Consider the following 15,634-nt stretch of genomic DNA (forward strand, 5'->3'; position numbering starts at 1 on the left):
TTTTGGGCTTCTTTCTGACAGGGGGTTTTTGTTTCACGTCTGGCTCTCGATTATATATTTATGTTATGTACACGCTTTCTTTCTTTCTTTCTTTCTTTCTTTCTTTCTTTCTTTCTTTCTTTCTTTCTTTCTTTCTTTCTTTCTTTCTTTCTTTCTTTCTTTCTTTCTTTCTTTCTTTCTTTCTTTCTTTCAGAACGCTTCGCTGCATCGCGCGTGCTTTTGGATGCGCGTTCCTTAATTTTGCGGCCCCTGCTCTTCAATCCTCGTGATGCTTCGTGGGTTTCTTTTTCGCACAAGTTTAATGCAAGCCGCCCTTTTTTGTTTGTGTACTTTACACTTTCTCCCGTCCTTAAGCGATAATTAGCTTGGCGTTCGGTTCTATCCATATTCATTGTTCTCTTTTGCAAGGCTCTTCTTTAGCTTTCTGGAACAACTAACACGAGACGCTCGCGTTGAAAAAATTGTTCGCTTCCAACTTGCGTGTTTCATGTATTTCTCTGTGGGCCACAGCCAGGTCTTTGTATCCTGCGCGAATTCTTTATACCTTCAGAGGTGTCCTTTTCCATAGCAGGACCCATTAGACTCAGCCGGGACCTAGAACCGTTCGAACGCTGAGGTTCTCGAAGCGCAAAAGCAATCAGCCCTTCAGTGTGAGGGAGCGGGAAATTAGACCGACAAACAAATACAGCTCCAGCGATGGAAGTTATCACGACCGCCATACCTGGAAAGCTTCGCTCGAGTCCTCCGAAAGCCTTGTGCTCGGGGTCGCCTTGCGATGCGAGGATACGCGAAAATGCGCGCAAACTTCGGCGCAGGTTAAATACCCGCGTTCCCCATCATCAAATTGCGTTGTTGCACTCGCAGTATTTACTTCACGGTTATGCGAAGCTTGTGGGTTTGTCGACTTTTGACGTCTGTCACGCATAGTTCAGTTTTGTTTTCAACAGAGTCCTGTTGGCAGAGGGAACTACAATGGCCTTGGGCTATGTGCGTGCCATCGAAGGGGCCTTCCTGCGCTTTCCTTCGAGTGGCGTGAACCCGTTTATCGATCCATCAGATTTTAATGAATGGTACTACTCCACTGGACGTCCGCTCTGTGTGTCATTTTCTCTCTCCCCATCTTCGTGCGCTTACCGGTTTCAAAATGTCACTGTACCAACTGGCTCGGACCCAGCCTCTGATTCAAGACGTCCCTCGCCATGCATGCAACGCAGGGTATGCTGGGCTCCGGCGGGGATTCATCGGAAACGGGCGGGCGCCCATTGACGCCGCCCACGCCTGTGCTGGTCGAGGCCCAAATCCGACGGCTGGCAGAGTCGGCGGAGCTCCTCGTACGCTCGCTCCCTCCGCACGCCTTCGTCGACCCCAGACCGCACGGCCGAAGGATGTGTAAGGACCTAGAGGTAGGTGGCTCACCGCAGCGCTTCTTTCGCCGATAATAGTGCGGCTTCACGCTATGTGCCATCGCAATGACCGAGGCTGCGCGCACGACACGTGCTGAGCCATCGGGAGCCATTCCACAAGAAGGACGAATGCGTGCGCAGTGGACCGTTGAAAGGCCTAGCAGCTCTGTTTGCCCGCTCACCGCTGTTTCCTCGGTAACACATTTATACTCACCGGGATTCGGTCATATTCATATTTCCCTCGCGGCAATGCATTCGCCTGCACCAACTCGCAGTCGACGCAATCCAGCGGTCGGATGCCGTGCATTAAAGGAAACGGTCCGGCGCGTCGTCTCTCCTCGAGATGGACATACGTACCCCCTTTGTATCCATTGTCAGACACAATAATAATGAGAAGTGTCTTTGTTAATGAGTCTTTCTGTTTTAGACACAATATTAATGAGAACTAACGGACACATGGTTTTGCACACCTCGGTGCTGAAAGAAAAGGAAAAACAAAGTATGGGGTTTTGCTTCTGAAGACCAATATATAATTTTGAAGGACACACACCGTGATGAAGTGCGCACATTGGAACATCTACTGTAGGATGAAATGTGCAAAATGGTGGGAGGGGACGAAACTTACGTGGCAAGTGGTATCAATGTTGACGTGATGGGTGACCTTCGCGTTATGTCTCTTGCCAAGAAAACAGCACTGTGGCACAAAGTCTGTGTCATCTAAATTAGGCAGCAGATTTGTTGCACTCCAAGCTACTGCTAGGTTAACACCCCTCCCTTTCTTTGTTTACGCAGCTGAGTGAGCACTGTCATGCTGGTGACCAGTAGCACGCCCTTGTAGAACTTGTGCCTCTCAGCAGCGTAGCGGAACAAGAGAAAGCGCCCGTCCTGTCTACGTGTCTCTGCGCTTGCTAAGATGCACAAGTTTCACACCCACCAACTAGACCAAATTTCCGCGTTTACAAGCATTTTGCTTGTGTTAAAGCAAATATTTCGCTCGAATGCGTAGCAGCTGCGAACCTCATTTTCCTGTCGATATGCTGCTGTGCCCTATAACATAAACACACATGCTTGTATCAAGGAAGCTTGAAACGTACAATACCTGTAAGCACAAACCACGCATGAAAAAGCTGCTGCAAAAGCATAAATGTTTTTGCTGAGGCAACGAAATGGGAATACAAACATTTCTGATACTGCCAACTTTTCTAATAGCGTAACACTTCAGCGTTTCACAACAGCAGGGAGGTGCATAATGAAACTGACAGCACAATTGCAAAGCTCCCGTACAGAAAAAAAAGAACAAGCTTGCAAGCGTCCAGTGGGACTTGCAAACCCACGAAACAAGATACAGAACCAGGACGCTGGCCAATCGTCAAGTGCTGCTATGAAGGCCTGCACATGGAAAACTTCGTAAATCTAGACCCAAGTGTTATGTTTTGTGCTAGCCAATAATATTAATAACAATCTCGGGGCTTTTACGTGCCAAAATCACGATATGATTATGAGGCACGCCGTCGTGGAGGGCTCCGGAAATTTCGACCATTTTTTTGTGTTAGTCAAAACAGATGTCAGTGAGTACAAGGCTCTGTTATAAGAACCAACATAAATAAATTTTGTTAGTTGCCTTTTCGGAACCGACGACAACCACTTCACTAAATGAAAGCATAGAAAATGCATCTGCAAGGATACATTCATTCGCTGCTGCATACAGCTCCAGCTTGTCCCAAAAATGAAGCCTTTCACGTATGTAACTAGTAAATATACACAAGACCTGCAGTTACCCAAATGCACTTGCGTTCTTTATATTTGCTTTATGGGGTACAAGAGATCACCTGCGGTGCCGAGAAACATTCGAAATCTTCATCATAGACCTACCAAGGAAACAAATAACTTGAATGAAATAATCTTTCATACAGATGTGGCAAAATCAGGTTAACGTACAGACAAGTGGCAATCAGCATATTTATACATCATTGGCACAGATAAAACATCAATATTGCAGTTAGTAAAACAGCACATGAGATTTCTCTCCATTAGTGTTACGGGGACCATGAAGCACCCTTCGGGCTTGTTGAGCAAGCACATCCTGTGCACAGCTGACACTGCCATCAACATATCAGCCAGATGTTGCAGTCGTGCGCGTCGAGGAGATCTTAGAAGCGTCGCGTGAAGTTGCCATTTTCGCAGGCGGTCTCTTTTTATACAGAGACCTGTCCTCAACGCTTCAGAGCTGCAGGCGCCTGCTCTTTAATGTAGCATGCTAGTGGCCAACAGCCGACACGAACCAAGATCGGCATTTGGATCAGATGCGCATCTTGTCCCAGGGTGCTGCCACGTGCCGGCGCAGCGCTCCATAGTCTGCTAACGTTACACAGTGAGACCCCCGAGAATGACCATAGAGTTTCCAATAATTAACCAGAGGGGACTCTGGCGCTGCGATCGTTCAGCCACCACGGGAATGATGGGTAGTACACGGATTTGCCTAGTCTTCGTACTTGCGGGCTTCGAACGCACTTGTGGCTTTGTTTACTGCAGTGTTTTGGTTTTCTTTCGGGTAAAAGAATGGATCGTTGTGAAAGTCGTGACCAGATTTGAATTGGTAAGCCGACAATAGTTAAGTGGTGAAGTGGAATTATTGAATGTTTGCTGAACTTGGTCTTTCTAGAAAGCGGATGCAGGCGACGCCCAGCCAAACGGAGCCGAAAGTACGAAGTTTATACAATACGTGTACCACCCATCATTCCCATGCTGGCTGAAGCGCCATGCGTTGCAGCTCCCATAGACACTAGCGCCAGAGTTCCCTCTAGTGTATCTATATGAAACTCTATGTGAATGACAACGGGAGAGAGCGATCGCGTTTCACTCAAGGTCCTGACTCGCGCTGTTCTTTCCTCCGTGCCATCCGACCCTGCTAGCTGCTAGTCGGAACGAGAGGAGAGAGAAACCCTGCAACTGCGCTCGTTTTTTGACGGATTCGAGAAAATTGTGCGGCAATCAATTCGTGAGGCGATAAGCTCCGATAGTGATGCACTCGACGATTACGTCGAAAAATAGTTCATGGACTCTCTAAAGTAAAAATGTTGCTTAAGCGACTGAGCTTCTACAACGCCTCACTGCGCATTCACATTCCTCGATGCAGATTAATAAGTACCGCATTGACATCATCTGGACTTGTGTATGCTCATGACAGCGTTGAATTTCGTGGAGGCTGTGCATAATTAAACAAGAAAATTGTGAAAGCTTTCTATTGACAGCGTTCTGTCCACAATGCGGTGACCTTGTCTGGAAAGGTTGTTTTGTCAAATAAGACGTGTAGCTGAAGCAGTGGCTCGTCAGTGATGGGAAAACACATTGTCCTCAACATGCAGAGTCTATTAACGTTAGATAAAGCCAATGACTGGACGTACCGGCTTCAAGGCAGCAAGAACGCCGTCCAGCTGCAGTTATTTACAAAGTGTAAATTATTACACAAAGCTCCAAGGCACAAATAGTGCAGTGGCACTGTGCTGTTAGATGCCGCGCCATGAGGGAACGCCGGTGGCAACAATGGTGACAAATTTAGCCCGATACCTCTTTTATTTGATAAGGTAAATAAGCAAGAGCATAAAATATTTCATTCGATAGCGCAAACACGCACAACAATGACAACGCTCAGATAGCTGCCCGCAAAGCCAGCACGTATTGCTCATGCCGTTAATAGGGAAATTTGGTGGTTGAGAACGCCGCAAACAATGTTAGTCTGCCGCCACCTACCCTGAAAGAGCAGTAGATATGGCAGCGAATGCTACGCAAGCTACTTTTAACTTGTATCTCGATACGATACAAAATGCTCGGGAAACAAGCATTGGGATACCGATGCAAGATACCTCCGGAATCATTGCATCCGATACGATACTTCCCAATTGTATCTTAAGGTACTTTGATACACTTCCAAATTTGATAATATAGATGAATATAATGAAGCGGCAAATACTTATGCACGAAATGTTTACTAAAAATGTCTTTACTGTGACCAAATTTGTTTAATTTTAACGAGATATTTGTTAGCATCCCAAGATTTCCGCCTTTCTTGCTCAAGGTATATTAGTTTCATTCCGAAACAACTTATTCCGCTTGGTTTGGCGGCTGAGCATGACAGCTCTTTATGCGCTGCGCTTTCAACGGTTTTCTCTTCACACTTCTGTTATGGATGGCTGTCGCTGCTCTACTTCCCGACCAGCTAGTAGGTTATCGTCTACTTACAAGAACGTCAATAGGAAGCCTCCACACGACGGCGCCAATACAGCTGTGTAGTCTTACCTTGTCTGTAAGCGTATTACCGTTTTCAGAACACCGGATCACCCTACTTGCTTAGAGCAGCAACAACGCTGGTAGCGATTGTTCTTTTTTTGTTACGCATCGCGTTTACACTGATGACGTACAACTGCAATAATTCTTAATATTGCACTTATCTTCCATCGTAAAGCGTTCGGTAATAAGACATTTACTAACGTGCACCCTTTTAACATTTCTTCTCCGAGAGAACTAGTGCTGGCCAGGAACTTAGGCGCGTTGTGCTGGCACAAAGCGTCTCAGGATACCTCTGCTATGCACACTATGGTCACTTGTAGCTCCAACTCTCTGCTTAGTTGTAACAACAAAAAAAAAACATTACTGTGGCATAAACTAGGAAAATGAATATATATATATATATATATATATATATATATATATATATATATATATATATATATATATATATATATATTATATATACTATATATATATATATATATATATATATAGACGGTTCCGTATGAGACAATCACAGCGCATAAGCATACACAGTGTTTCACGCAAATAGAACCCTACATCAAGAAAATGTGCTTAACCGCGATGAAATGAAACCAGTGGCGTATGGTTTGCCTTCATGTGGCGCTCGTTAGAGCATTTTTTTTATATTGCGCTTAATTGGTCGATTACCAAAGGCACAACACTTTTAATATTCACGTTACGAATAAGTCCGTGTCGTCACGTCGTAGACGGCATTTACAATGAAAGATCCAATTTCTTGTGGCGACGTACATGCTGCGTGGTGATTTTACTGCGGATTTTAAAGAAAGCCCACGAAATATGAAATAACAAAAAAAAATGGCGAGGCTTGAAGTATGCCGGACAAGGCTTGCACCAGCGAAATTGCACGAAATCTGAAGACTAATCTGGTTGCTTCTAGGTTCTTTCTAGGCCTTTGCTAGGTGATGAAGGTTGTTTCTAGATTGCTTATAGGTAGTTGCTAGGCGTTTTCAAGGTGATGCTTTGTTGTTTTTACGTTGACCCTCAGCGCATAGAGGTTCCAGTTAATAATAATTGTTGAAGTGTAACGTCCCAGAACCACGATATGATTTTGAGAGACGCCGTAGTCTAGGATTCCGGAAATTTTTACCACATGGGGTTCTTTAACGTGCACCTAAATCTAAGTACACGGGCCTCGAGCATTCACGCCTCCATCGAAAATGCGGCCGCCGTGGCCGGGACTCGATCCGCGACCTGCGGGTCAGCAGTCGAGCGCCATAACCGCTAGAGCACCGTGGCGGATTGGAGGTTCGAGTTAAAACCACAGACAGCCACCGACACGACACGGATGTCCAAACTCCAGAGACAGAACCTCGCGCTCAAACCAAGCGTTCGCACCTCTCATAGACCTACGGGCTGCTTATTCTAGTTGTAGTTAGATTGAACTTGGTAGAACTTGGCTATATCATAGTTAAGCTTGGCTTTATCGAGGTTGACCTTGGTAGTACCTAGGTTGAACTTGGCTATATCGAGGCTAAACTTGGTGTGGCTAGGTTGAACTTGGTATTAGCTAGGTTCAGCCAGGGCTACGCCTAGGTGGGGTTTTAGGTAGTACCACCTACCCAGTTATGTGGCACATACCCGTTTGATGACGATAGTTCGCGTATGCCGCACGGCATATACCCGCAGCCCACACAAATTAGGCTATCTTAAACATCTTCGCTGTTAAAACCACATGACTGCGGCGCTCATGCGCTACCATACTGCAGCGCTCTCACACGTGCTTCGTGCGAAACAGCCAGCGCGCGGACCGTCAGCCTATCGCTTCTCAGGGGCGTTTCCTTGCCGAGTGTAGCCGTCAAAAATGTTGACGCACTGCGAAGCCGATGCCTAGATCCACGGCCGCTCATTTCGCCACGGTTCACGCGCCGGCTTTTTGCTCGAAGCAAGTTTGAGAGTGCTGCACTGCGGTAGCGCACAAGGGAAGCCACGTGGTCATGTTTCGCGGGCTTTCTTTAAACGCCGAAAAAAATCACACCGCAGCATGTACAGTTGGGATGGAAAGAAATGCGAACAGTGCGGCATCTACATTCTCTGCTGTTTCGCACTTCTTTTCAAGCGGTCGTAGCCTGCATGGATGGCGATAAACTGATGCATGATACAATTAAGAACCATTCTGGCATCCTTTTATTGCCGCCAATGTGATGAAAACAGCGCGCCGTGCTGTTCGCGTTTTTTTCCATCCCTCCTGTGAGTTCTGAAAAACATTGGCTCGGTTGCTTTGGAATACCCTCTACAACGTAACGTTTTTGACCCTAAAGGGAATATTTAAAATGTTGCATTAGTGATCTCAGTCAATTAGCAAATTAAGTGCTATTAAAAATACCCTAACGAGCACCACATGATGGCAAACCATATCGTTGGTTTCATTCAGTTGAGGTTAGACTTTTCTTTGTTAATATTTGGTTCCACTTACGTGGAACGTCCTGTTTATACACGATACAGACGGTACCCCTAAAAGCTATCACAACTGATCAAGATGTACCGTCAACTTCGACGTTAAGGTTAGACTACCTAAGAGTCAGCGGTTATGGAAGATAGCATAAAATGGCTCGTGGAGACGCTGACACGAAAAACGGAGTACTTGGCTGCGCGAAGACGTTCGATCTTGCTTTTGTCGACATCGCGCGAGCGCCATCACGTAACTCTGCTCCACCAATAGGGACGCGCAGACCTCACTGCCTGCCCTGGTTCTAGGATTCTGGCGGAAAGATAAAAGTATGTCACTGTCCTTTGTTCTATTCCGGTGACTTAATGGCAGCAGCATCACCTTGAGAAGCGGAGTTCTTCTACTGTTTCTTTCGCACGGTGTTGCTTCTATAGCAGTATCTTGCATCTTAAATACACGATACATTATTGAATGTATCGGAAATACAGATAGAGATACTCGTCTTGCCAGATGTATCGCCATACAGATACAAGATACCGAAAGAATATCTAAGATAATACCTACGATACATGTATTTTCGATGCTGCACAGCACTGGTCAATACTAACCTGCAAGCTGAAGGAGGCGTGGTGTTTTGTCTGGTGACCTCACTGGCGTTTCGCAGATAGCTGAGAACACCATGCTTGTTGCATTCACCAGTAATATTCGCAGCAGCGTTGCCCTATCCGACTGCCACCATAAATTAGGCACTATGATGAATAGAAGCGCATAGTTCCGATGCACACACACGTGGAAAACTGGACCCTATGAATACACTTAGTGCGAACGCGAACCTAGTTGCACCGTGTAAATGGCGAGGAACGGCAGCGCAGACCTCAGCCCCAATTTTTAACACTAAAGTATTTAATGCCGAGGTCAACCAAATCTTCACTGACGTATTTCAGTCACGGAACTACGTCAACGAAATACAGATGACAAAGAAAAGCCAGAAATTTCGTTGATTTGGTTGACCTGGGAGTCGAACCCACGACCTGTCGGTCTGCGACGATGTGTGCCGGGCGGTCTACCCATTGTGCTACCAACACTCACGCAGGCAGTGCTGGGAAGTACCGAAGATACCTGTATCTTAGATGCTATCTTATATACTTTTTATGTATCTTGTATCAGTATCGCGATACGTCTCGCAAGTCGTGTATCAGTATCTGTATGTCCGATGCGTTGAAGAATGTATCGTGCATCTTAAGATACAAGATACTGCGATCGCACCACCACCGTGCGAAACAAAAAACGTTGGCTGAACGCCGCTTCTCAAGCTAATACTGCTGCCACTAAGTCACTAGAATAAAAATATAGGGCGGGGCATCATTTTGTCTTTCCACCAGAGTTTTCCAGCGAGGATAGGCGATGAGCTGTAAGCGTCCCTATTGGTGGAGCAGAGTCACGTGGTGGCGCTCGCGTCGTCTCGATAGAGAAGCGCGTGTACGTACGCCCAGCCGACCTTTCGTTTTATCGCTTTTTCTTTTTAGTTGTGTCAGTGCCGTGACACTTGGTACTTAGCAACTGTCCTGTGCCGAGTACTCCAATGCGCGCGGCGTCTTTCGCACACATTCTGATGCCGCTGTAGTGTCATTATCGAAGTTTCTCTGGCGTGGTGCTTCGTTACGAAGTCTGAAGAATGCAAGCTTGGGGGATTGCTTTGCGTCTAGTGGCCTTTACACATCGGCGATTTGAAGGATCTCGTGGATGTGAGTTTGACTTACATGCACTAAGATTAAATTATAGGAAAATAATATTGCAACAGCTATAGCACCACCGGTGACGGTGATAGATATAACAGAACAAGCATTCACATAACAACCGTTATCTTGTACGTCTCTTTTTATTTTATTGAAAGAGTTTTTAAAATCATAATTTGATTGTTAGCACAAGGTCTTTCGTAGGTGTCCTTCTTTTCCGTCCCACACATTACTATATTACATTTTTCCGTTTTATCGTGTTAACGAAGGACGAAAAATAAAACATGATTGATTGATTGATTGATTGATTAATTGATTGATATAGTTCTTTCTGGTCTGCTTACCGCAATGTGCTTTAACGTACTGCCAAGGTAAGCTCTCTGATTTATTCTTGCTTTTAGCGTCATTTCTGCGACGGTTAACATACTTATAGCCCACTTGAATTTACTGTTATGTAAAGGCGATGCTGAGAGGAACTATATAATAAACCGGGCGCGCCTGGCGTATGCGGTAATAAAAATTCTGCTTCCTACTAAGTAAAATCAGCAAAATTGCGTTTTCATTATATTGACACAAATTATTACGAGCCATTTTAAATATGTTAGCAAAGGCATTCGAGTAACATTGTTATACCAAATCGTCCGCTTTTCGCATGAGCGTCCCAACGAGCCGGTTTACGCTATTTTTTACTGTCGCAGAATTTAATTCTCATAGCTATTAGAGGTTACCCGTCGCGGTTGTCTAGTGGTTATGGTGCTTGACTGCGCGCCTGCCGCATTCTGATGGAGGGAAAATGCTAGAGGCCCGTGCGCTTATATTGAGGTTTCAGAACCCCAGGTGGTCAAAATTTCCCGACCTCTCCACTACAGCGTCTCTCATCGTGGTTTTGTGACGTCACATGCAGCAATTATTATTAGTTCTCGGGGGAGCTGCCTGTATGCTTCTTCGCTGTGCTTGATACGCAACCGCTTTTCTATTCTACTTAGATATATTTGTTTTCCTTGTTTAGGCTTCCTTAAAATATATTACTGTTACTGATCACCAGGTAATCGGAGCTATAAGCGGCATTAGTCTGAATAGCGGCCGTGTCCTGTGGCGCTTTGTGCCTCTGTACTGTACGTCTGAATCGTTTCTGGGACAGGTGACGCACATCTGTCCGGTGATCCGTTATTGCGAAAACCGCCATACGTTTACAGGCAAGTTCGAACTGCACAGTGGTATTTGCACCATCGTGCGGAGGCTTCTTATTGAAGTTCTTATGAATACATGGCTAACTCGCCAGCTTGTCGGCAAGCAGAGCAGACTCCCATCAATTACAAAAGCCACATGCAAAAATTTCTATCATCGAAGGGTATAAAGTGATGTCATGTTGAAGGGGTACTGACACAAAATTTCGCTGCCTAGATAGCCTGCGGGATCGATTCCCGTGAACATGCGTATATCATCTGCAAAATATCAACAACGAATATAGCTTGCAAGGTATTTTAAATGAATTTTGAAGTTTGCGTGAGCGATCGACTCCCTCGGGCTATTGAAAACCTTAAAGATTACCCTTGGTGACCCCATACTTCCCTCACGTGACCACACTGCAACGAGTTATGATGACGTCATAGCCGCCATTTTTTTCCGCGTTTGCTCCAGCAGCCTACTTCTGGGCGGCTGCTCGCGAACCGCGCGGAAGTGCGTCACAGTTCTGTGCGCTGACGTGATCGAGCGCTGTACCCGCTAGGTGGTGATAGCGGCACCCGGACTCTTGTCGTTTTTGATACCGAAAGTGACCTTATCGGTAATGAGGAGCCTGTAATTAATGATATGTCGCGCGCTGCAGCAAACGATGTGCCGTGTTATGACTAACAGGCCCCAGTAACACAATGCAAAAAAAAAACGAAAAAAAAAAACGCGAGACCAAAATGTTTTTGTCAGTACCCCTTTAAGCAGCTAAAGCAACGCCAATAAGTTGTTTCGGAATGAAACTAATACACCTTGAGCAAGAAGTAGAAAACTTTTAGGAGACTAACATGCATTCATTCAAGTGAAACAAAATTGGCCGCAGTTATTACCTTTTCAAGCGAACGTTTTCGTGCATAGGCCTTTAGTGCGACATTACATATATATATATAATAACAAATTTGCGAAGTATCGAAGTATCTTAAGATACAATTGGAATGTATCGTATCGCGATACACTTTCAAGGTGTCTTTGCCCTGTCCTGCACGCAGGAGCCTTCACAAACGCGCCTTATATTGTAGTGACGTAAGAGGGCAGCGCCAAAAGGAGGAGATGAAGACGCGACATGCGCTGTCTCTTCCTTTGTATTCGTTTTTACACCAGCGTGAACCCGAAGCGACAAGCCCAGCTATTCGTCATTCTGCGCCTTATATCTCTCACACATCCCTCCCGCAGTGACCTTCGGGGGGTGGAGGGGGGTTGGGTGTCACCGTCTTTGTGATGTGAAGTACTGCATTGCCTTTCGATGACAGCTGCTGGAAACCGCTGGATCATTAGGCGATTGACCACCTCACGCGGTACGCTGAGACAGCTACAGCAGGCAACGTTGCCTCGTTCCTGCTACGTCGATTTATCCTACGTCACGGGCCACCCCAGGAGCTGCTCAGTGACGGCGGTCGCGTCTGCCTCTCCGAAGTAATCGAAGCAGTTCTCGAATAGTGCCACGAGGTTCATCGCACGACTGCGGCGTACCGCCCTCAAACCCGTGGGCTTACAGAGCGCTTCAACCGCATGCTTGCAATCTAGGTACGTCGCCTCGGACCACACCGGTTGGGACGCCATGCTTCCCTCAATCAGCTACGCGTACAACCGCGCTACTCAGAGCTCCACTGATTTTTCACCCTGCCTGGATTTTCGTCCCTCTTAAACCTTTAGCTGTGTTGATGCTGCTGCTTCTACCTCTTTGACATCATAATAAGCGCAAAGCAATACTCACACAAGCGAGAGTCACATAGACAGGACGGGTGCAAGTGTTCTTCTATGTGTGTCGTTCTTGTTTGAGTATTGCTTTGGGCTTTCTAAGATGTTCAAGTTTAGAGACCACCACCTAGCCGTAATTTCTGCGTTGAATAAAGGTCTGTCACGTCCTCTCTTCTGGTTGATAAGCTTTGTTAGCTTAGCAAATATCTTAACGAGAACACTTTCCAGGTGTTTGCCGCATTTTTTGTTAAGGCTATCGTGGTTTAAGAGAGTTTCCTTACTTCTTGCCTCGCTGCTTTGCCTCCTACTTCAATATCAGCATGAGAAATCGTTCTGGTCACGGTTTCGTTCATTCACTACATGTCGGTATTATCTCCGTGTTCTAAAGCACCGTTTTTGTTCTCAGGGGCAATTCTAAATCCCTGTATTTTTACCTTGACTCCATCTAGGTTGGCGTCTTTATCATGCATTCATTTTACATGTGTTCTCAGATTTAGGGCCATTACCTCTATGATTGAGGCCTTCTATATCCTGTACCCTGGTCAGGGCGCAATAGAAAACCTCATTGCTTCTTTGTTCCTGTGTTTAGGTTTTTCGAAGTCCACTTCCTATTTGTACGCTTTGAAATAAAGTGTTCACTATGCGGTGTTGATTTCATGGAGCGATTTGAATGATTTGTAGGTACATTCTAAATACAAAGAGAGTTCGCTGTGCGTACAGATACAGTGCAGTCATCCGCGAAAAGCTGTATAGACTCAGTATCAAATACTATTTGAATTAAATCATTTATTTAAACTTAACAAAAGCAGGGGTCCCGGTACAATACCTTGAGAGACACCATTAGAAGCAGTTAACGTGTCAGATGGATGATCATCCACTACGAGAAATTGTTTTCGGTTATGCAACTGTGCGTCCACCCATTTCACTAAGTAGTGGCGAAAACCGGTTTACTCCAACTTATGTATTAGTTTCGCCTGAGACACTTTGTCAGTGCTAAAGTCCACAAATAATGCATCTATTTGGCCTGACTGGTCCAACGTTATTTTAAAGTCGTGTACAGTGGTAATCAGGAGCGTCGCAGTAGAACTTCACCCTGAAAACTTGAACTGGTACAGCGCATTACGAGAGAAAGAAGAACGGCCGAGCCGGCCAGGCGAAAGGACAGAGCGCCAACTCCCACCTGATTTTATTATTGGCAAATTGCATCAACTATACTGGGTCCATTATGAAAGTAATGCGCATGATTTTATTGTGACGCGACTATCCGTGGCAGCGCGGTAAAACCGGTTGGGAAATAGAGTGAGGTGGGGGTCTGCCCTTTCAACGCTGCCGGTCGCCACTTTGCTCCGAGCAGTGTGAGCGTGCCTCCGCCTGAGACGTTTTCTTTTTTTTTTCCCTTTTTTCGGTTTTGTAACACAGCGTGATTGAGCGTTCGCTTGAACAGCGATACAGTATCAAGTTTTGCGTGAAGGTTGGAAAGAATGCAACCGAAACATTGCACATGCTCCACGAGGCCTTCATGGACGACTACAGTTGGCACAAGGCGTTCAAGGAGGGTCGCCGACAGACCCCGTTGTGGAAGCCCGACAAGGACGAGACGTGGATCGTTTCGACCGTCGACTGAGCATCCAGCGAATTCCTGTCCCCATTGGCGGTACATGGGCGAATGACCGAGGATCTGCAAATGCGCAAGGTCTGCACGAAGCTTGTGCCGAAAGTGCTGACGGAAGGTCTGAAAGAACTTCGACGTTTGCGCTATCAAGAATTGTTGGATTTGATTCAAAATGAGCCGGACTTGCTTAACTTTGTCGTAACCGGAGACGAATCATGTGTGTTCGACCTAGAATTGAAAAGGTAATGCAGCGAGTTGCACACAAAATCATCCCCACGCCTCAAGGAAGCGCGAATGAGCTTGCTCGCATCAAAACAATGCTCGTTGTCTTTGACGCCCGAGGAATCGTCCATTTTGATTTTGTACCGCAGGGAGAAACTGTCCAGTCAGTCTTTCGCCTGGAGGTGATCGAGAAATGGGTCGCACGCGTGAGGGCTGAGATCAAAGACACGGTCAAACTCCAGCGTGACAACGCCGCTCGTCGTTGTCAACTTCCTAGCCCGGAGCAACACCCCGGTGGTCCCCTATCCCTTCTCACAACCCGGACTTGGCTCCGTGCTACTTTTTTTTTTGTTTCGCCGACTGAAGAGGGAGCTGGAAGGAAAGCATTGGGAGACCGCAAACATCCCAAAGCATGTTACAACGTTTCTGAGAGACATGCCCGTCGAGGATTTTCAGGGTGCCTTACAGACGTAGCAGACGCGTCTCCGCAAGTGTGTTCATGCAGGGCGAGAGTATTCCGAAGGCGCTGAACCATTTCTACAGGTCCGATCAATAAATCTACTGTTCCCAGGAAATGCACACTACTTTTAAAACCGCCCGAGCCTCATGCCAAGAGTAGACAGCACATCGCAACGACACGGAACAAAGTTTCGTAAGTGCCTCGCCTGGTTAGGAAAGGATATACGATGTGCAGATAAGGCCAGGGAAGGGGCGCTGATGCACGTGATTCCGGCCCTTGCTAAACAGTGCGCTTCTGTAATTTCCCGCGTGATTTGTGACGGGTGTTTTCCAACACTTCACACTGATCAAACTTAGGCGAACATCCGCAGTCGCGGCAATGAATTCCGATGTGTCCCTGGATTGCTTTGTGCACATTGTAATAATGCTCCATCTTTATCTCACATATGAGCCGGGTTTTAGCGAACTCTTGCTGCAGCATACATGGGGCTTATCCAGCAGACACCTGGTAATATTTTTCTCCAGAAGTCTCTTTGAGGCTGTGAGCTCGTTTGCG

At 46.2% G+C, this 15,634-nt stretch overlaps 1 protein-coding gene across 1 annotated transcript in view; it reads left to right on the forward strand.

Moving 5' to 3' along the window:
• Positions 1 to 15,634, forward strand: part of LOC119395186 (NGFI-A-binding protein homolog) — a 1,247,109-nt gene that overhangs the window by 1,085,842 nt on the left and 145,633 nt on the right. Inside the window, exon 9 of the mRNA XM_049416112.1 lies at positions 1,215 to 1,403. Coding sequence (XP_049272069.1) covers positions 1,215 to 1,403 — 189 coding nt within the window. The remainder of the gene's footprint in view (positions 1 to 1,214; positions 1,404 to 15,634) is intronic.

The sequence above is a fragment of the Rhipicephalus sanguineus genome, chromosome 5 (assembly GCF_013339695.2).
Source record: "Rhipicephalus sanguineus isolate Rsan-2018 chromosome 5, BIME_Rsan_1.4, whole genome shotgun sequence".
NCBI lineage: Eukaryota > Metazoa > Arthropoda > Arachnida > Ixodida > Ixodidae > Rhipicephalus > Rhipicephalus sanguineus.